At 41.3% G+C, this 21,411-nt stretch overlaps 1 protein-coding gene across 5 annotated transcripts in view; it reads right to left on the bottom strand.

Moving 5' to 3' along the window:
* FARP2 (FERM, ARH/RhoGEF and pleckstrin domain protein 2) overlaps nt 1–21,411 on the bottom strand; it is a 132,893-nt gene that overhangs the window by 63,004 nt on the left and 48,478 nt on the right. For all 5 annotated transcript variants that reach the window (XR_012646753.1, XM_075003719.1, XM_075003716.1 and 2 more), the window contains exons 8-11: nt 7,222–7,369; nt 2,629–2,724; nt 1,092–1,255; nt 827–895 (exon numbers count right to left, since the gene is read on the bottom strand). Coding sequence is in view for 4 of the 5 variants with exons in the window: in XM_075003719.1 (XP_074859820.1) it covers nt 827–895; nt 1,092–1,255; nt 2,629–2,724; nt 7,222–7,369 (477 nt within the window). In the remaining variant the exon portion in view is untranslated. The remainder of the gene's footprint in view (nt 1–826; nt 896–1,091; nt 1,256–2,628; nt 2,725–7,221; nt 7,370–21,411) is intronic.

The following is a 21,411-nucleotide window of genomic DNA, read 5'->3' as shown; positions in this document are numbered from 1 at the left end:
CATAAAATATTTGTGAATGATTACAAAACACAGAAGCAAGACAATTACAGAAAACAGACAAACTAGATGAAGACTGTTCATGTCTTCAAAGGAGAACTCAAAAGAAACTGCAAAAGCACAAGAGGAAAGAAGACTGAGGCAGCATAAAGCTTCTCTTTTAAAAAAATTCCTCTTCTCATCAACACCACAAATATGCAAAGTACAATGTCAGACAACTGTATATAATACCTGGAATGAAACAGCCATTTTCCATCCAAAAAGGCCATTTTTATAAATCGTGCAAGCTGGTGATTTGACCATGTTACACTTTTTATTAGAAAATCCCTGTCCAAGACAGGAAGCTGATCAGAAGTCCAGGTAGTTAACATACATTTTTTATGGAATTTTCCATTTCACCAAACAGATTACTGTCCATAAGTATTTTCATGTTTTAAGAAAACCACATGGACTGAAAGGAAGGATAAGATCTTTTAGAAACCTTTCTTACTAGTGGATAGTGTGCACACACTTGACAGAGAGAGAGAGAGAGAGAGAGAGAGAGAGAGAGAGAACAAATAATTTCTCAGAGAGCATTAATTGTGCAGTGGATTAGGTACTAATTTAGGACTTGGCAGACCCACATTCAAGCCCCTGCTCTGCCACAGCTTCCCTGTGTGACTTCTGGCAAGTCACTCAGCTTCTCTGTATCTCAGTTCCCTGGAATTTTATAATTAAAAAAAAAGAAATGTCTCAAAGCAGCAATCTCATTAAAAGTGAGATACAGAATATCAAAATAGGGGCTTGCAGAGTCCCAAATTCACATTACCCATGTAAAAATGTAATTTACCTTTCATAAGGAGTTTTCTTTATCCCACTGTCTTTAACATAATCCACCAGCTGTTTCTGTGTTCGCCCACTGTGAACCCAGGTAAAGTAAAAATATAAAAATCGTCACAGAAGTATATAAAAATGTCTAAGTCTAGAAAACAGAATATTTATGCATCTGAAACTTTTAACTTCAGTGGATGCCTTCAAAGCACTTTTCCAACATGATTTTATTTCCTAGCCATGGAAATTGTTTTATAAACATGCTGAATTATGGTAAACCATACCTGTATCTGAATGAAGACCCTCTACTGAAGAAGACTGCTTTAGCCTTTGGTTTTGGCTGATCAAATAGTCTGAAGAAAGTGTGATATTCCACACAGATTTTCCAGAAGTTTTTACACTCATCCCTACTGCCCAACAGAAACTCCAGAGTATCCTGATATGGACCCTGGGAGCAAAACAGACACTCAAGTAGCACACACAAAAACACTGAAGATAGATAAGAAAACAGTATGTACATTCCGCTGCAGATAACACAGACACTGAACAGCAGTATTTTTGCTTCCACATGGTCTGAGTCACGTCACACACAAAAACGCAGCTGCAGTTTAGAAATGTGGGATCTGAAACAACCTAAAATGATTTCATTTGTCTCCCTAGTTCTTTCAGGATCACTTTATTGTTATCTGAATTGAGAGCCCACATAAAACAGTCACCTATCTGTAACTGTTATTCTTCAATATGCAACGCAAACATGTACTTCAGTTTTGGCAGCAAGTGCTCAGCACATTGGAATTGGACAACTTTCCCTAACAGTACCTGTAGTACTTCATGCCTTGCAGTCTTAATCACATTCCATGTCATACAACAGTAGCACCACTCCTACATCAGACTACTGTTTAAACAGACGTCAGGGTAAAGACTCTCATTACTACCAGGTCTTCTGTTCTGGATCTTCATTCCATTCCATGAAAAATTCAACAGAAGGAAAAGATTTACTGCAAAAATTTAGTGACCTGAAAAATGAGGTAAACATGCCATATTCTTTCCTTGCATATGTGATTAGCAATGGAATGCAGGGGCAGAGTCTAATCTGGCAACCATGTTAAGGAGCCAAAGAATCTGAAGCAAATTCTAATACAAGCAGCATTATCTCCCAAGAGGCAATCTGCCCCATAACTGAGTTCCAAAGTCCAGGCCTCATGATAAACAGATAGTGTCTACTCAGCAATTCCAACCTCTCATGACTGGCCATGCCTTCTTCAGTCGTGCACATTTAAACAACACACATTTTTATGGTAAATAGTATTGACCAGCACTTCACAGTTGGTGGTAGGCCTGCTTGACAGCACCTCAGCCTCCTCCCCCAAACTAAACAGACCTCTGTTATGAGCTTTTAATTCTCTCCCCACCATACAGCAAAGGGAGCACATGGCCCCACAACACTAGTTTTAGCTGTAGGCAAATTTATATCTGAAGCATAAGTACTAGAAATAACATTCCTAATAAAAAGATAATACACTGCAATTACATACTGAATAATTCATGTTATAATGCTATAGTTTAAAATACACGTGCTTACGTCTAAGGAAGACCAAGACAGATACAGGTAATAGAAAGCCTTAGAAGAGCACACAAGAGACATTGAAGAGGGAGGGGGACCTTTCCTACAGTAACTGAATGAAGAAACCAAAAAATATTCTTTAAGACTTTTTTTTTTAAAAAAAAAATCTATTTACATTACAAAATTATAGACTTGAGCATTTCTACTAACATTTAGAAGACCTGTTCAAACAGTGCCATGACTACAGGTAGACTTACATGGACTTCTGGGTGGAGCTTGATAAGAAACCTTTTTCTCTTGAAGCTTAATTTACGGACTTTAGACCAGTTAAAGGTGTTGATTTTTGTGGTACCCTAAATGAAAAACAAAAATATTTAGGCTAGCAAGAAATATTTACACTGTTGCATTAAGATACTACTTGACAAAGTCAAAGTCCAAGTCAAGCCCAAACAAGAGGGTGCTAGAAGGTAGATCTGTTAGCCCTAGAAAGTTAAAGGACCTTTTCCCTACTAACAGAGAAGGGGATACCTCAGGTCAACTAGGGGCAGCTGACTCCAATTAAAAGATACCTGAAGCTTTAATAATCCCCTCTTCTGGGAAGGGAAAGAGAGAGTACTAAACTTCTCCCAAGATAGTGGCAGCAGGGAAATGAGGTGTCCCAGGGGAAGGGCCCTTGGTCAGCTTCTCTGAATTACACACATTGCACTAAGATTTGACTGCTGCGTGTTGATGTGTAAACCAAGCTCTGTGAACAAATGTATTATACTGTAGATGTCCTTCAGGTGAGATGAGGGTCTGAGAAGATAATTATCCAGTTCTGAGTAAATCATTATCTCTTGCAAGTATAAGTCAAGAGCTACCACTGAGAGAACTAGAAAATACTCTTGGGGTTGACGACAAACCAAAGGGGAGGACTCTGCATCTATAGTGGTCATATTCCAGAATGAATCTGAGAAATAACCTGTGAGCCAGTAGGATGGAGATGAGAAAGTAGGTGTCCTGGTGGTTGAGGGTCAAAGTTCAGTCTCCCTGTTTCAATATTAAAATATTTTTGATAAGAAAACCATCTTGAACTTCTCAGCACTGACAAACTTATTGAGAGCTCTGAGGTCTCGTATGAATTTCCAACCTCCATTTCTTTTGGGTATTAGGAAGTAAGGAGACAAAATCCCTTGCCTTTCCGATGTAGAAATGTGGCCCCCACCGGTAGGAGGAGACCCATTTTACACCACACGCATGCCCATCAGAAATGGGCATTGGGTCTCTTCATGGATCACACTTTTTAATCTGTGGGAACCCAGCATGTTGAAAAAGAAAAAAAAGCTGCTGCCCTAGCACCACAGCAACTGCTGCTTTTTTCACTCGCCCCGCCCCGCCCCAGTTAGCACTGAAAAGTAAAACTATTAAAAATATAAGGCAAAAGATTAAAGCTAACAATGAATTTCTATTTTTTCAGAAGTAGAGTTGCTCTGCAGGCCATCTTCAGCCTGAAACTGTGGGAAAGGAACTGACAAGGGCTGCGCCAGGTGCACACTGCAACACACCAGCAGCAGCCCGAAATACTGAGTGTGCAGGCGGGGCACTGCTCTGAAAGGCTCCCTCATCTGTGGCACTGGGAGGCACCAAGACCTGAGTAGAGCACCTGAGGGGGCCACTCAAAGGAGAATCTATACAACACTTTTCCAGGAACAGACAATAATATGATGCCCCTCCATTTTTTGCTTTCCTTCAAGTTGCCTTCCTTTGGAGGCTAGGTAAGGTAGCCCTGTTTCCAGTCTCGTGGGAACTCCTCAGTGTCCCAATTTTTCCCAAGTAGATTATATATCATGTTAACTGATGTCACACTACCTGCCTTGATTGCTTCTGTGGGGATGATGTTGGATCAGCTGCTTTTCAGATTTCTTCTTTTGTATCTCTGCTGCTGTTAATTTGTAGAGGTATATTTGCAGGTGGTAACTCTGGAGGTTCCATGTGGGCAGGGCTGTTCAGTAGCTCTTCAGAGTGTTCCTTCCATCTACTGAGCTGCTCACTTGGACTCGTTAGCACATGCCCCTCCTTATCCCTCCCTAATCACTGTATGCAATGACCCAGCTAGTTTCCTTGTAATGTCTCATAGCTCTTTCAAGTTTCTCCATCCTGTAGCTTGTACTGTGTGTTGTGAAAGGTTTTCCACAAAATTATTCTTGTCCCGTTTCACAGTCTTTTTAACTTCTCTGTTGGCTTCTGAATCCAGTCTCTCAACTTCTGCCTTGGCTGCTCATTTTGCTGTTGTTGACTGCTGCTTTTTTGTCCTTTCGCTCCTTCACTTTTCTCAGAATTTCTGCTGTGATTCATTCTTTGTGATGCCTCATCCTTTTTTCCCCAGTATTTTACTGCAGGTCTCTTTTCCAGGCTGTTTTAGTGTCTTCACAAATTTATTCCACAGTAGCATCTTCCGGGATAGGTTTTGTCAGAAGTGCATATGTGTTGGACTGTTCCACTTGGAAACCGGCTCTTGTTTCTAAATCTTTCAGCTGCTCTGTGTTGAATCTCAATCCCAGCTTGGTCACTTTTGTGGTGTACCTCTTGAGCTTGAACTTGAGTTTTATCATGACCAGATGGTGGTCTGAATCTACATCTTCTCCTTTTCTAGTGCACACACCCTGCACCAATCTTCTGAAAGAACTGCTGATACAGATGCAATCAATCTGGTTTTCTGACTGATGTGGAAAACACTACCACCTATCACCAAACTGTTCAAGGAACAAAGTCACTGAAGCTCTCTCCATTTATATTCATGCTATCTAGGCCTTCTTTTCCCATGGTCTGTTCTCTGGCCGTGTTAATGCTTCTAAATTTTTACATTGAAGTCATCCATCAAATCAAGATATCCTCCTCTTCTTTCTGGTTCAAAACACTTTGTAGTTTCTAACAGATGTCTGTTTTACATTCATCAGCTGCTTCGTTGGTTGGTGCATAACACTACACTAATCAGTACCTTCCACACTTTGGCCTAAAATCTGGCTGTGATGATACTGTTGTCCACTCCGCTAAAGCATCAAATGCCTCTCTTGATAACATCAATCCCATGCCTTCTGTGTGTGGCGCACCCTCTTCTTTATGTCCTTAGTAGATGAGGGTTTCACCTGTTGCCAGGCATAGCCACCCAGATTGTATTCATATTGCCTTACACAAGCCCAAACATGCAAGTTTGTATTACCTCATCTCCACTGCAATCTGTGCTGTCTTCCCGCTTGATACATGGTTCAACATACCAAACTGGTTGTTATCCTGGATGAGAGGAGGATCATTTACAGGGCAGGTTCCTTTTGGCCTTCCCTACCATGCTTCGTACTCAATCTGTGTGAATTGCCAGCTCCATCCATGACTTGTGTAATTGTAGGTTTCTTTGTAGATGTTTCTGTAACTTTTGGTTTTCTATGGATGGGGTTGTTAACCCTAAGCCAATCTCTTTTACCTTGGGGAAAGGTGATCCAAATTTGTCTGGTCTCTATCCTTTGACGTGTCCAGTTTGTGCGACCATTTCCAGGAGCTGTAGCTCCCGCTGGCATAGCTCTCCAGGTCATTGAGACACACAAGCCGTCTCATCCCATGACAAGGAATGGACCATGTGGTGCAGTCGTAGTAAACTCTTGTGACCAGGATCCTTGAATGGGGTCAGGGAAGAGGACTGCGGAGAGGGTATGGAGATGACATGAACGGAGTACTCAGGTTGGATGGTCTCTAAAACATCAATCCAAATGTTACACATTCCCAGAAACTGCACAACATGGCTGACCATTGGCTATATATGTATACATTCATGAATGGCTGCATGGCGAGTGGTCTTGCAGCACCTTGGCCTGCCTACCAAAAGGGTATTTTGATGTAGGCAGATGGGATGAGATTTGCAGATCAGACAGTGTGAGCTGCAGGAATTTCCCTTTCCTCTTCAGTGGTTGGTAGTGGCGCTGAGATTAATATTGAAACACAGATTATTTGTGCTGAGACTGGGGACTAAAACACCTCTTTACTCCAGTCTACAGATTCCCAGCAACCTTAGGGTAACCTTGGAATCCTTCAAAGGTATGAAGGGAAGTATTGGTCTTCCTGGCAAAGAGTTTCATGCCCTTAAAAGGAAGATCTCCTATGGTGGACTGCACTTCTTTTGGGAACCCCGATAACTGGAGTCATAATGCTCTGTGCATCACTAGTGTCATGGAGATGGACCTCAGTGCTGTTGAGGGCCGACTGTAGCAATGTTTTTGCTACTAATTATCCTTCTTCTAGGATGGCTTTAAAGCACTGTCAATGGCCTTTGAGGCAGTTTGTCAATAAAGTTATTGAGTTTGTTAATGGTTAGCCAGCACTCACTATCTACCCTCATGCACTTTGAGGAGAGACAATGCCTGTGTGGGCCCAGTGGACACAGTTACCAAAGTTGTCTGATCAGCACCACAGGGACACAAAACACACCTACAACAGAACACCTAAAGGGCCATATGATAAAATGCTGAAGGAACTGGATATGCTTAATTTGGAAAGTGGGACACACACAATAGCAGTCTTCAAATGCTTAAAAAGCTAAAAAAGATGGAGAAACAGCAGAAGGTAGGACAAGAGGCAATGGGTGCAAACTATAGCTCCTTCACTAAAAGTTTGCAAAAGGAGGCTGGCTGGCTGGTTTAACAACAAATCCTGCCTCTTGGCAGAGGGTCAGACAGGATGATTCTGACCTTATGAGTTTGTGATTTAAGATCAGCTATTAAAAAAATTCAGAAGAAATATATAGATTAAAATGACTGACAGTTACTTAGGGAATTATAATGAAAAGAAAGATGTATGTAACTGGTAGAATTCTCCCAACCTACCTGGAATACTAATACACCCATGTGTGAAACAGCAAGGTTAATTTTTGATCCCTCACGGTCAGATGCAAGGTGAAATCTAATGCCATACATCTCCAGTTTCCGAGCAATTTCTAGCACTTGGAAATCTGACTCAGCAGGCGTCTGGCCCCTACAGTAAGGAACAGAAGCATAAAACCCCTCGATATTAAAAGCAACATGATGTCATAATACTTCCAAAGAGTACTAAGTAATTAATCAATATATCTAGAACTAAGCAATAATTTTGTGCCTATATTTTCAATGAAAATTTCACTCCAGGAAAATACAACTGCTGTCTTAGCAATATGACTAACAAGCTATATCTGGGTGAAAACATACAGAAAAGCAAATGAAAACTGGTATGAAGGTTATCTGATTCAAAAGTCAGAAGGAGGTAAATACATCTTTGTCCAAAACAAGAATATTGTGCAGTTTCATTTCTTACTTAAGTGTACATTGATATACATAAGAAAATAAGAGGGAAATTGAGAATATTCCATATCAGCATGACAGAAACACAGCAAATGTTGCAACAACACAGGACAGTCTAAAATGGGATTATAAACATAAATAAGAATGATCTGTTATCGAAATAACATTGTGTGAATAGAGTATATTCAAAATATACGTACTTCATTAAAAAAATATCAAGGAAAACCTAGTATCTATAGGCCCTATGCATTCCATGATTCTATGTTCACAGATTTCATCCACGGCCACTGAATTGGCAAATCCATAACTAACCCAAAACCCTATGTCTCGCTTTTTAAAAAAAAAAAAAAAAAATCACATTTATCTCTCACACATTTGCTTAGATAATGGTGAAAAACCCTACACATTCTTTCTGAGTTTGTCAAGAGCCTGAAGTAAAGGTTCAGAGCACAGTGACTTGCCCTCAGGGCTTTCAGGACTTGCCACCAGACTTGATGATGCTGCATTCACAGAATTCACAATTTTTTGGGATCAAATTTGTCAGTTTGCTGCAGCCATACATCTGAGATTTCCTCCCCCACTCCCTCAATCTTCCTGAACTGCCAAAGCATGCCTGCCAGTTCTCCTGTTTTCCATCTTTCCCCACCAGGGGATTCAATTGGATTACAGCACACCCTTGTCTAGGGCACAGCAGCAAAGAGCAGGAAAACAAATCAAATCAAGCCTAAAGTAGGTGGAACCAAAAGTGTACACTGTCTAACTGAGCTTGCCAGGACAAAAAACATAATAGACAACACCCAGGGAGCAGAGAAGATGAGCTATTGAAGCCGGCTTCAAGCTCCCTACTTCCATGATAAATACTGAGATAAGGAGCTACTGAGCAAGGCTACCCAGACATTAACTTCTGAGACCCCTAGGTATGGGCTGTTCAGAAAACAGTGAAAAACACAACCTTTAAAAGTGGACCACAGTGAAAATTGGCAAATTTACATCAATCAGTATTTTCAACTGTAAATCACAGTTGTTTGTGAGTTTGAGGGTGACAACCATCAGGGAGATGGGAATTAGGATTATTTCACAAAGCCAGAATAAAAATTTAGGAGTGGAATTTAGGAGCGTTTGCCACACAATTTAGTTCCACAGTGTTGCAAAATATAAAGGGTCTGATAAAATACGAGTTTGGTATAACTGGCTGACAAAATGTAAAGGCTTGGCAACATGTAACACAATACTAAAAGACTCCACAATAACTATTATACCACTGTTTCTGATCAAGTGCTGGCTTTGCCATCTATATTACTTCACTGAATACAAAAAAGGCAACAAATGGAATTTTTCAAACAACAGTTTAATGGAAAGAAACTGGATGGTGGAGGATGGATGGGGACTTGGTAAAATGAAAAACTCAGCAATTTTTGCTTAGAACTGACGCCTCACACAGGCTAGATTTATTTATGTCATATTAAAATATGCTTTAATAATTTTTCCCTAGGGAACACCAATACCCCTCAGAATAGATATTCAATTCTTTTAGAACAGACTGTATGCTATTTATGGTATGATCTGTCTATTTTTGTGTTCTATCTTGTGCCAAGTGTAACATGAACATTAAATAAATGAATATTTTCCTACAGCACTCTCTCTCCCTCTTCTAGCCTTTTTTCTTCAAGATGCCTACTTTTAACAGTTTATGGGAATCATTAAGACCAGACATTTGCTATATTTCTAAAAAGTAATGTTTTCATGCTGAACATGTTCAGATCAGTTATGAAAAATTAAAGTACAATTTATGGAAATAGGGCCATCTTAACTGCATGTATAGACCATCTTTAACATTAATACCAATACAATTGGAGAACCCAATGAGAATGCAATCCTTTTGAATATGAAAAGGTGCTGCAGAAATCATGATTCTCTGACTCCTAAAAGCGGTTACTTGAAAATCATTGTGCTACACAGGTTATGGGTGAGCTATGAGGTAGTTAAAACATCCAGGCTGTGTCTATACTAGCTCCCAACTTTGAAGGGAGCATGGTAAGTAGGGTGTCGGAAGATTATTAATGAAGTGCTGCAGTGCACATGCAGCACTTCATTAAGCTAATTCTCCCCCGCGGCAACTTCAAAGTGTTAAACTTTGAAGAGCTGGCTTGTGTGTATCTGCAGCTAACCCGCAGGTACTTTGAAGTGCCCGGCCTACTTCGAAGCCCCTTTACTCCTCAAAATTTAACACTTCGAAGCTGCCACAGGGGAGAATTAGCATAATGAAATGCTGCATATGCACTGCAGCATTTCATTGATAATCTCCCGACACTCTACTTACCATGCTCCCTTCGAAGTTGGGAGATAGTGTAGACATAGTCTGCGTGCAGTTTCTACTAATTTAATTTGTATTATCTTTGATTTTTTTGTTTCAGTCTCCCTAAGGCAAAGCCTGAAAACATTTTTTTCCCCAGCTAAAAAAAGTTTCAAAGATTTAAAAAGTATTTTAAAGAATTACTCTATGTTATGCTTTTAATAAAATTTGCATATAATGTAGTTCAGTGCTTTTTTTCTAGAAACGTCTGATGATTCCTCATAGGGGTTAGGGTGTTCGATTTCAATACAAATAATTCAAAATAACAGCCTTAAAACACTTCTTTGCTGGAAAGTGATCCAGTGGAATCGTACATCCCACACTGACATGTAAAATCCACCTAAAATGTTTAACGACTATTTTAAGTTAACAGGGGAAAGGAGCAATGTCAGTGGGTTAATCTCTGCCCCAGCACCTCCCACTGATCTGCCTGGGAATGATCCCCTGATCCAGAGCACACTCTACTAACAACATCCCACCACTGTCACTTCTATTCCTCTCCCTGTCCAGACTCACACTGGTCTCAATCCATGGCCCACCATGGGGCACCCTAATACTATTGCCCTGCTCATTTTCCAGGGTAAGTAGAAACCCACTGTCTTGTCATGAGCCTCAGGGGCCCGCTGCAGTCCTCAGTCTGGCTCAGGGGTGGGTAATAATTTCTGATGAGGGGTCATACCAATAATTTGGAAATTGATCAAAGGCTGCACCCTTACATGATTTTAATAGAGGAGGTGCAGGAACTGGGATGGAGGTTGTGCGTAGAAGGGTGCTTGGAGTAAGGGAGTGGGGTGCAGGGGTGTGTGGGGTCCAGGAGGGAGTTTGGGTAAAGGAAGCAGTTGTGACCTACAATGCATGGGGATGGGTTGTGACCTAGAGGAAGAGGGGCTTGTGAGCTGGTGCATGGGTTTCAGCTGTGACAGAGGGCAGGAGGAGGTTGCAACCTGGAGCAGGTGACTGGGATGCAGGGTCTGGGACGGGGGTATGGGTACAGGAGGGAGACAGAGGATTTGGGATGAATGGAACAGAGGGTCAGGAGTAGGGGGCAGATGGTTGGAGAGAGGGCGGGTCTGGGGTGCCACAGGTAGGGGCTGGCCAGGAGACTTACCTGGGCGACTCCCAGACAGCAACCCTGCAGGTTTCCTAGGCAGGCTCCCTGACTGCCTGTCCATGGCAGAGCCATGTGCTCTGTGAATAGCCATGAGCTAGGGGCACCCCACATGGCACAAACCATGGCTGGAGGAGCCCCACAGCTGGAGGAGCCCCACAGCTGGAGGAGCCCCACAGCTGGAGGAGCGAGCTGTGGCGCGCAAGCCATGGCTGGAGGCCCCCTGCAGTGCTAAAATAATGGGAAAAAGGTGGCAGAACACAGTTCCAGTGCATTCTGCCAGAAAAAAAGGCCAGATATAGTCAAACTTTATATACAAAGTATTCTTACAGCAGTACAACTTCTGTGAACAGGTAAGGCCTACGTTGCATCTCTCGGGGATAGGCCACAGAAGGTTAAAAATATAAATTTTAGCCACACATTCACAAGTCATTCAATTTCAAGCACACTGAGTACAACACAACTGGCCAAACTAATTCCTGGTTTAATGCCACTGTCTCAGAAACAGGATGATACAGCTTCATGTGGTAAAAAATAAAATTACAGGAAGGTGGTATAACATGGTGGATGGAGAATTCGGAATATATGCAATAAAACTGCTAGGCACAAACTCAGGCAAGTAACTGGAGTACTATTATTTTATTACATATAAAAAAACCCAGAGTTTAATTATTCACATTTATCTAATGAAGTGAAGAGCACAATGCCTATCAGAAAGAATAGTATTTTAATAAACTGCCCGCACCCACAATAGTAGTAACAGAGGGAGCTGTGCTAGTCTATATACTGTCAAAACAAAAAAGCAGTCAAGTAGCACTTAAAAAACTAACAAAATAATTTATAAGGTGAGCTTTTGTGGGACAGACCCACTTCTGAAGAATAATAAATTATTATTATTTAAATTACCTAATAAATTATTTTGTTAGTCTTTACATAAGAACATAAGAATGGCCATACTGGGTCAGACCAAAGGTCCATCCAGCCCAGCATCCCATCTGCCGACGGTGGCCAATGCCAGGTGCCCCAGAGAAGGAGAACAGAAGACAATGATCAAGTGATTTATCTCCTGCCATCCATCTCCTGCCCTTGTTCTGAAGGCTAGGGCACCATACTTTATCCCTGGCTAATAGCCATTTATGGACCTAACCTGCAAAAATTTATCAAGCTCTTTTTTAAACCCTAATAGAGTCCTGGCCTTCACAGCCTCCTCCGGCAAGGAGTTCCACAGGTTGACTGTGTGCTGTGTGAAGAAAAATTTCCTTTTATTAGTTTTGAACCTACTACCCATCAATTTCATTCGGTGTCCCCTAGCTCTTGTATTATGGGAAAAGGTAAATAATTTTTCTATATTCACTTTCTCCACACCATTCATGATTTTATATACCTCTATCATATCGCCCCTTAATCGCCTCTTTTCCAAACTGAAAAGTCCCAGTCTCTCTAGCCTCTCCCCATATGGGACCCGTTCCAAGCCCCTAATCATCTTAGTCGCCCTTTTCTGAACCTTTTCTAATGCCAATATATCTTTTTTGAGGTGAGGAGACCACATCTGCACGCAGTACTCAAGATGTGGGCGTACCATAGTTTTATATAGGGGAAGTATGATATCTTTTGTCTTATCATCGATCCCTTTTTTAATAATTCCTAACATCCTATTTGCCTTACTAACTGCCGCTGCACACTGCGTGGATGTCTTCAGAGAACTATCCACTATAACTCCAAGATCCCTTTCCTGATCTGCAGTAGCTAAATTTGACCCCATCAGGTAGTATGTGTAATTTGGGTTATTTTTTCCAACATGCATTACCTTACACTTACCCACATTAAATTTCATTTGCCAGTTTGCTGCCCAATCACTCAGTTTGCTGAGATCTTTTTGTAGTTCTTCACAATCCCTTTTGGTTTTGACTGTCCTGAACAACTTGGTGTCATCTGCAAACTTTGCCACCTCACTGCTTACCTCATTTTCTAGATCATTGATGAACAAGTTGAACAGGATCGGTCCCAGGACTGACCCCTGGGGAACACCACTAGTTACCCTCCTCCATTGTGAAAATTTACCATTTATTCCCACCCTTTGTTTTCTGTCTTTTAACCAATTCCCGATCCATGAAAGGATCTTTCCTCCTATCCCATGACCACCTAATTTACATAAAAGCCTTTGGTGTGGGACCGTGTCAAAGGCTTTCTGGAAATCTAGGTATATTATGTCCACTGGGTGCCCCTTGTCCGCATGTTTATTAACCCCTTCAAAGAATTCTAATAGATTAGTCAGACACGACTTCCCTCTGCAGAAACCATGCTGACTTTTGCCCAACAATTCGTGCTCTTCTACGTGCCTTGCAATTTTATTCTTTACTAGTGTTTCTACTAATTTGCCTGGTACTGATGTTAAACTTATCGGTCTATAATTGCCAGGGTCTCCTCTAGAGCCTTTTTTAAATATTGGCGTTATATTAGCCGTCTTCCAGTCATTTGGTACCAAAGTGGATTTAAAGGATAGGTTACAAACCACTGTTGTTAACTCCGCAATTTCACATTTGAGTTCTTTCAGAACCCTTGGGTGAATGCCGTCTGGTCCTGGAGACTTGTTACTATTCAGCTTATCAATTAACTCCAAGACCTCCTCTAATGTCACTTCAATCTGAGTGAGTTCCTCAGATTTGTCACCTAAAAAGGCTGGCTCAGATTTAGGAACCTCTGTAACATCCTCAGCCGTGAAGACTGAAGCAAAGAAATCATTTAATCGCTCCTCATTGGCACTGTCTTCCTTGATCGCTCCTTTTATATCTTTATCATCCAAGGGCCCCACTGCTTTAAAGTGCTACTTGGCTACTTTTTTGTTTTCACAATAGTAGGTACTTTCTAAAGTGAGGAAAACTAGGAATGAAGCCAAGCAGCTCACCCTGCACAAAAAAAATTTACAAATGAGAGGCAGTTTCAAAGTAATTATCCTCAGATGTTTGCTGTAGACTCTTATCTGCACAGCCTGGCCTGAAAACAATCTGGTCTAATTTTGTTCATCCACTAAGTAGATAAATCTAATTAGGCTTCCCCAGGTCAATGGATGACAACCTGCCAATTAAAAGTATTTTCTACCAAGAACAGCCTTCAGTACAAAACACCTCAGTGAAAGATTTATCCATATAAAACTATACATTATCACATCATCCACATACTAATGGGGAAAATCAAACTCAAACCCAGATACTGACAAGTGATTTATTTAGTTTTTTAAAACCTACAATTAATATAGATTTTTATGGCATGAAGAGCCAAAAACTTTGTGGCTATGTCTACATTAGAAGCACCTGTCTACAGAAGTTACTGTTGTAAGAGATGTTCCAACAAAACTTGTATTAACAGATTGCACCTACACATAAAAGTGGACTGATCTTTTGAACCACTCTGTCGACAAAAGGGACCCCAAAGTCTCTATATGTTTTTTTTGTTGACAGTTCCTCTCAACAAAATGCATTGTGTGTGTAGATGCTCCATGGGTTTTGTTGACAAAACCCCGGGTTTGTCAACAAAACCCTCTAGTGTAGCTGTAGCCTGTGTGTATAGAAGGAAGAAAAGTAGCCCTTCACATTCCTGCCCAAGGATCTATATCACAACATATTTCCAAAGATACCTCAATGAGCCTATATTAGTACTGTGTTACAAAAGGCAGGATACTGCTTAACCTGATGACAATGCAAGACCAAGCCCACTGTGACTCTTCTGTTGTCATCTTGTTCTCCTCCCACATTGTCATCTTGTTCTCCTCCCACACTCCATCCACAAAAATTATGTATTCACTTATTGTGTGCTGTTTAAATCCTAGACCGTGAACCCTTCATGGCAGGAACTGTCCTTCGGTTGTCTGTATAAAGCCTAGTACAAGGGAAGTCTAATTCTTATTTGGGGTGCTTAGGTATACCAGAATACAAAGTACTCAGCTTTCAGATCTTGCTGAGCTACACATCTATAAAGCTGTCCCACTATGGGGTTTTTTGGCACTACATTAATAGATCTGAAAGATTAAATGTAGAAGCCATATTTTACACGTAACAAAAATAAAATCACTAATTTTAAGAAGCACAAAATAAGCTTTAAAATTCTATCTCAGAGAAAAACATTTATTTTCCTTTTGATATAGAACTGTTATTAATTGAAAACATTGCACTGATTTCATCTTGTACTATTTTTTGACTGATTTTATCACCTGAGGTTAATCCATATATTAATTATTTGTATTTCTAGAGTACTTGCAAAGTCTGATCAGGAACAATATCACACAACACCAGCAATATCCAAGTACTTATAAACACGCTCCTGCACAGACAAGCCACATACTGCATGGAGCCCAGTGATACATTAGGTTATAGAAAGCCAGACTGAAGTTGCCAGTTGGCTAAGACTGCAGACACAAGAATATCTAGTGGATGAGCAAGCAGAGTTCAGGAAAGATGGAAATACTATACAGCAGATACCAGCATTAAGAGTTATAGTGGAGAAAACTTGACAAAAGAACAGTAACATCTACATTTGCTTCGTTGATTTTCAGAAGGCATTTGACAGTAGAGAACAGAAAGTGACTTGGGCAGTGTTGGAATTGCATGGAGTGGATAGCAGATTAATATGGTTGTTGCAGGACATCAATGACAACGTGGAGGCAGCAAAGAGAATGTGCATGGAGTTGGGAAGTTCATTTAGAATTAGTAGAGGTACGAGACAAGGAGATCCGATATTGCCAAGTATCTTCATCATGCATCTAGAGAGAGTGATGGACAAGATCAAGGAAGAGGTAAGAAGGGATATCTGTCCACAGGATAAGAATTAACAACTTGGGGTTTGCGGATGACATAGTGATCGTTGAGAAAGATGAGGAGAAGCTAAAGAAAATGGTGCAGGTGCTAAATGAGGAAGGGAAGCTGTATGGACTGATTACGAACTCTGATGAAACAAAAACAATGATATTTGGAGATAAAGAAATGGGAAGGAAGATCAGTGTAGATGGGATTGAGCTAGAGAACATAGAGAAGTTCACGTACCTGGGGAGCAACATAATGCATGATCTAGACTGTAAGAAGGAAATAGCAACTAGAATAGTGAAAGCAAGAGTGAGTTTGAAGGCAATGGATGAGATCAGGAAAAGCAAAGCGATTAGCTTAGGAACAAAGCTGAGCGTCCTGAAAACGCACATATTCGGCAGCATGTTATATGGATGTGAGACATGGGTGATCATGAGAGATTCGAAGAGAAGGATATTGGTGTTTGAGAGGAGCTGTTGTAGAAAGATCCTGAGAATAGCATGGATGCAGGTGGTCACCAATGAGCAATTATACAGGAAGATACAGTTGAAAGAGAAGCTACTGCAGGTTATATAATGCAAGTTACAGCTATTCAGGCATATTTGCAGAATGAATGATGAATGAAAGGTCAGAACTGGTATTCAGCATAATGGATGGTTTGAATAGGACAGTCAGACCCCACAGAGAATGGACAGATGATATAGTAGATTGGTGAGGAGTAGCCTACTGAAACTAAGCCACTCCACACTGGACAGAGACAGATGGAAAAAAATAAGTGAGAGAGGCATGAGACACCAACGGGCACTGAGCCCGTTGTTGTTAATGATGATGATATAGTGCAGAGAATATAGCACTCTCAACAGGGCCAGGAAGAAAAAGGCAGAGCAGAACCTGCAAATGAAGGAGATGTAAAACTGAGCAAGGAAATAATACGTACAGGTAGATGAAGGCCAAGAAACCTAAAGACAATATATCCTGTCAGTAACAGAGAAAGTAAAAGAGAAGTTAATTCAAGAGTCAGTGCCATGGAAGAACAAATCTCCTCAGTTACTGAAACACTATAAAGCCACATCTACAAAACAAGACACATCTCAATTTATTAAAATTGATTTCGTAACACTGGGTTTTATAAATTAGAATTTGACTATCCTCACCTCCCAACAAATTCCCCACAAAGTCAACTTACTGCTGACACAATCCATCACCAAACATCAACTGCTGCAGCAGTATGTTGTTGGAATCTACTCCACAGTTCCCTCAGCCCCATAGCATTCTAGGTTTTTTTGCTGGCACAGTATGGGAAAAAAATGCCACACAAGTGGTTGTGGGTAGGTGATGTTATCCTCCCACATGGCCCTCATTCCCCTCCCATTGGAAGCAAACAGCCATTTTTCCAGAGGATAGAAGGCAAAGTAGGGAATCACAATGCGTATGCGCTCTGGGATCACCCAGATGACTATGCCATGTCAACTGGCCCCTCAGCTACTTTTCCCCACTTTGGAACCACAATATGGAATGAAAGAAACAAAGACGGGAAAGATTTGTGTAGTCTCTTGCTGCATTCCTGTGAGCAGAACCTACCTAACTCCGTTTTTGCTTTAAACCTATGTTGTTCAGGCTTGAGGTGCTTTAGCTAGGTTCTGACCATTGCTTCGGCCTTTAGCCTTACACCAAGCTTGATTGTCAGGCCCTCTTGTTATTACAATCAGCAAATTAACTGACATCTTGTGCTTTTACAACTGAATTATCAAAAGATTTTACCAAGGCACCAGGTGTCTGAGTCTTCTCAATTGGCCCTCCAGCCACTGTCCCTCTTCCCTTGATTACAGAAACATGATCCCTGAAAATATTACAGGAACAATGCAAAGCTTGAAGAAAGAGTAGGATAGTAAAGGTTTGGAAAAAAGACATTTTGTGAGGCAGGATTTTGGCTTCCCAGTTCATTACATAGACATGTCCAACATGGGGGATGGAGCTTGCCAAAATTACACATGCACGAATGACTCGGTGCACTGAGATCACCCAGGAGTCTGTGTCCTCTCAACTGGCCCTCCAGCTATCTGATAAAGAATTCACCAAAAGAAACAAAGATTGGAAAAAGAGCATCAGCAAAGATTACCAAATTAACTGAAATGTCTTGCTTTTATAACTGAATTCTCAAATACTTCACAAAAAAAGCAGGTGTCTGAGTCTTCTCAATTGGCTGTCCAGCCACTATACCACCTCCCTTGATTCCAGAAATATCATCCCTCAAAACATTACAGGAATAATGCAGCGCTTGAAGAAAGAGAAGGACAGGAAAGGTTAGGAGAAGACATTTTTGATACAGGATTTTTGGCATCCCACTTTACTCGTGAGAGGTGCCCAACATGGGGGATAGAGCTCCCTCATCGCCTCAGGGGGCTGTGGGGTCTTAGGTTGATGCATCAGTTGACATGGTCCCTTCAGTGCTGCTCAGTCGGGGAGCGGGGGGTAGCCCTGACTGATCACGCAGGGGCCAGCCCCACTAATTACATTTGTGGGGTGTTGTGGACTATGGGGTCGTTGGCTGAAGAACCAGTTGGAATAGTCCCTTCAGTGTTGTTCAGGTGGTGTGGAAAGTTCCCAAAATCTTTGCCACCAGGGTAGACTTTTCCCCTGGTGACAGCAAGCCCCTGAAATCTTTGCCTTGGATGCAGACTGCTCCTGAGAGACAGCGAGCTCCTATAAACCTTTGCTGCTGGGGGTAGACTGTCCCCCAGTGACAGCAAGCTCCTGAAATCTCTGCCGCTGGGGGAGACTTCTCCCCAGCGACAGCAGGCCCCCAAAAATCTTTGTCGCTGGGGGCAGACTTTCCCCTGGTAACAGCAAGACCCTGAAATCTTTGCCACAGAGGAGACTTCTCCCCAGCAGCAGCAAGCCAATAAAATTCTCTCCCGCCCTTGGAGCCCTCACTGCATGCAAGCCAGGACATGGTGCCTGTCTGGCAGCATGTTCCACAGTGAACAGCAGGCACATCCTTTTATTGGGTCAGGGGCTAGCCATGTGATGTGGCCGGGTGCGGGAAAGACCCCGACTAAATGGCAGCTATGCGGGGGGTAGGAGGAGAAGGGGTGCCTCCACCTGTACAAACGTAAACTGCAGAAAAGAAGTCTCTCTGCCTCTCATACAAGCATGACCCCCAACTGCCTAGCTGCCACGTGGTATGGTGGGGCAAGGGCTGGCACCAGCGCTGAAAAAAAAAATATCCAAGTACTCAGCTTACAGAGCCATGAACTCTGTGTTGGGGCTACCTTTAAAGGGCAGATACACTCACCGCACTGACAGCAAAGAAAGAAAGATGCTTCTCAGCCTCTCTTACAAGCATGATCTCACAGGCTAGCCGCCACGGGCTTTCTGGAGCCAAATTCAACTGTGTGTGCTTCTTGTTGCCTAATTCCTGTGTACCTGGAGAGCAATGGAGATGGAAGAGGCCAGAGCAGACAACCATGGAGCATTGTGGGATACATATAGGACACCTCTGGAGGCTAACAAAGTCTATTAAAAGACATGGCATTTCCACATCAGCCTTAATTTGAACTTCTAAATTTTTACTTGACGTTATGTTAAGTCACTTCTCAAGGTGTTATATCAACCTTAGCACTGCCTGAAATCGACCTAGTAGTATTTACAGTGAAGAAGGTGACATTGTAAAATCAAGCTAACTGCCTTAAATTTTACTTTACCATGTAGTGCAGACATAGCTTAAGAGAAGCTGAGGAGGAAAAAGGAGGGAAATAGAAACAAAGGACAAGTTGAAAGTGAACCCAGGAAAAAAGAAAGAAGGCCAGTTTTGCAAAATGACTTAATGGAGACCAGGGTTCAGTTTCCTATTCAGGTCTCACTCCTGCAAAAGAAAATGATGATGTATGTGTCAATTGAGGGAAAATGTGGAAATTTCACAAATCAAACTAAAAAGATAGAGGATCTCCACTATCACTGACATAAAGGGGAAGGAAATGGAAGGATGTCACACTTACTTTTACATCTGCAAAGGCTTCCAGATTACACCTACTACACAGTTTCCAGGAAAGGCTGGAGATTAAAATATTTTTAGCCAAATTACACAGATAAATTAGGAAATGACAAAACTAAGCTTAACTGTTTCATTTTGCAACATTAACATGTTTTGTTATCCACATTCATGCAATGAAACCTTGAGACAGTGCTGAATCAGTAGAGTTTTCAGCCCGTACTGCACACTCCAGGTGCTGAACTCATGGAATGAAAGGGAATGGTATGTTCTATTGTTCAATGTAATCCAGTGTAAATTTATATATTGCATTTTATGAAATACTTACAATTTGGCAAAATCAAATTTCATTGGCCCAGATTTCATTAAGCCAATGAAAGAAGCATCTACAACCAATGGAACACGTTCCTGCTAAATCCCATTGGCTTTCATCCAAAGTCCTAGAGCTCGCCAATAAAAGGTACATTAAATACAGTTCTTCTGGGATGAAAATAAGCTATTACACTTGAAAATAGGTCAACCTTACTTGATTAAACTTTCAGAAAATAAATCTGGTCGTGAATCCGTCACATTAAGACATTTAATTAACACAGGTTGCACTAATGTAATCCTAACAACTTCCACAATGCAGTTAAGTTTTGTCAGTACACATGTTTACAGCAAATTGAAAAACAGAAGTATGGTGACAGTACAAAATAAATGCAACTTATCCTCAATATAAACTCAACTTTACATCAAAACAAACAATTGACTACTGTATTGATATTTCAGGTTGCATTGTAGTTCTACCCATAGCTGCTGGCCTTAAAAGATTTCCAGTTTTAGTTTAGACTTGCCTGTACAATTATTTAGACCAAAATGGGGTGCAAATCTGTCCATTACTAACCTATCACACATCAACTGTTCATGTGAATCCTGCTAATATGAATGCACTTTGATCTAGCTTCAAAGAAAACTAGATCAAAGCACATTAACAAATAACTCATGCAAGTCAGCAGAGGTCACACACGCTGCCTGTAGCAGCCTAATGCCAGGTAGAATCACACCCCACTTTCCTGTGAATTTATCATTCATGTAAACTCTTAAACAACAAGTGGATGTTAGATCAGTATCTGCACGAATCCCTGCGTTTCCCTGTGCTGAGTACAAGGACTACCTAATGAAAGACTGCAAACACTGAAATAATGTTTTATTTATATTTTTCATATAAAATAGTTTAAAAGTACATCTGTACAGCTGACAACAGCAATCAAGTAACAGATGCTCAATAAGAGATGAGAATGACTTGTTAGGTCAACGGTCAAGGGCCACTGAGGTACAGGAAAATCAGTTAGGGGCCACATAAAAGCGAGAAATAAAAAGAAAAAAATCACACACACACTCTCTCTCTCTCTCCCTCACTCCCTCTCCCCTCACTGGCCCCTGACTGAGACACCTCACTCCCCTCACGCTCCAGTGCCACAGGCAAGGGAGTGGAGAAGAGTGAACTGAG

Source organism: Carettochelys insculpta, chromosome 10 (assembly GCF_033958435.1).
Source record: "Carettochelys insculpta isolate YL-2023 chromosome 10, ASM3395843v1, whole genome shotgun sequence".
Taxonomy (NCBI): domain Eukaryota; kingdom Metazoa; phylum Chordata; order Testudines; family Carettochelyidae; genus Carettochelys; species Carettochelys insculpta.
The sequence above is the reverse complement of the archived record's forward strand: the minus strand, read 5'-3'. Positions and strand labels throughout refer to the sequence as shown.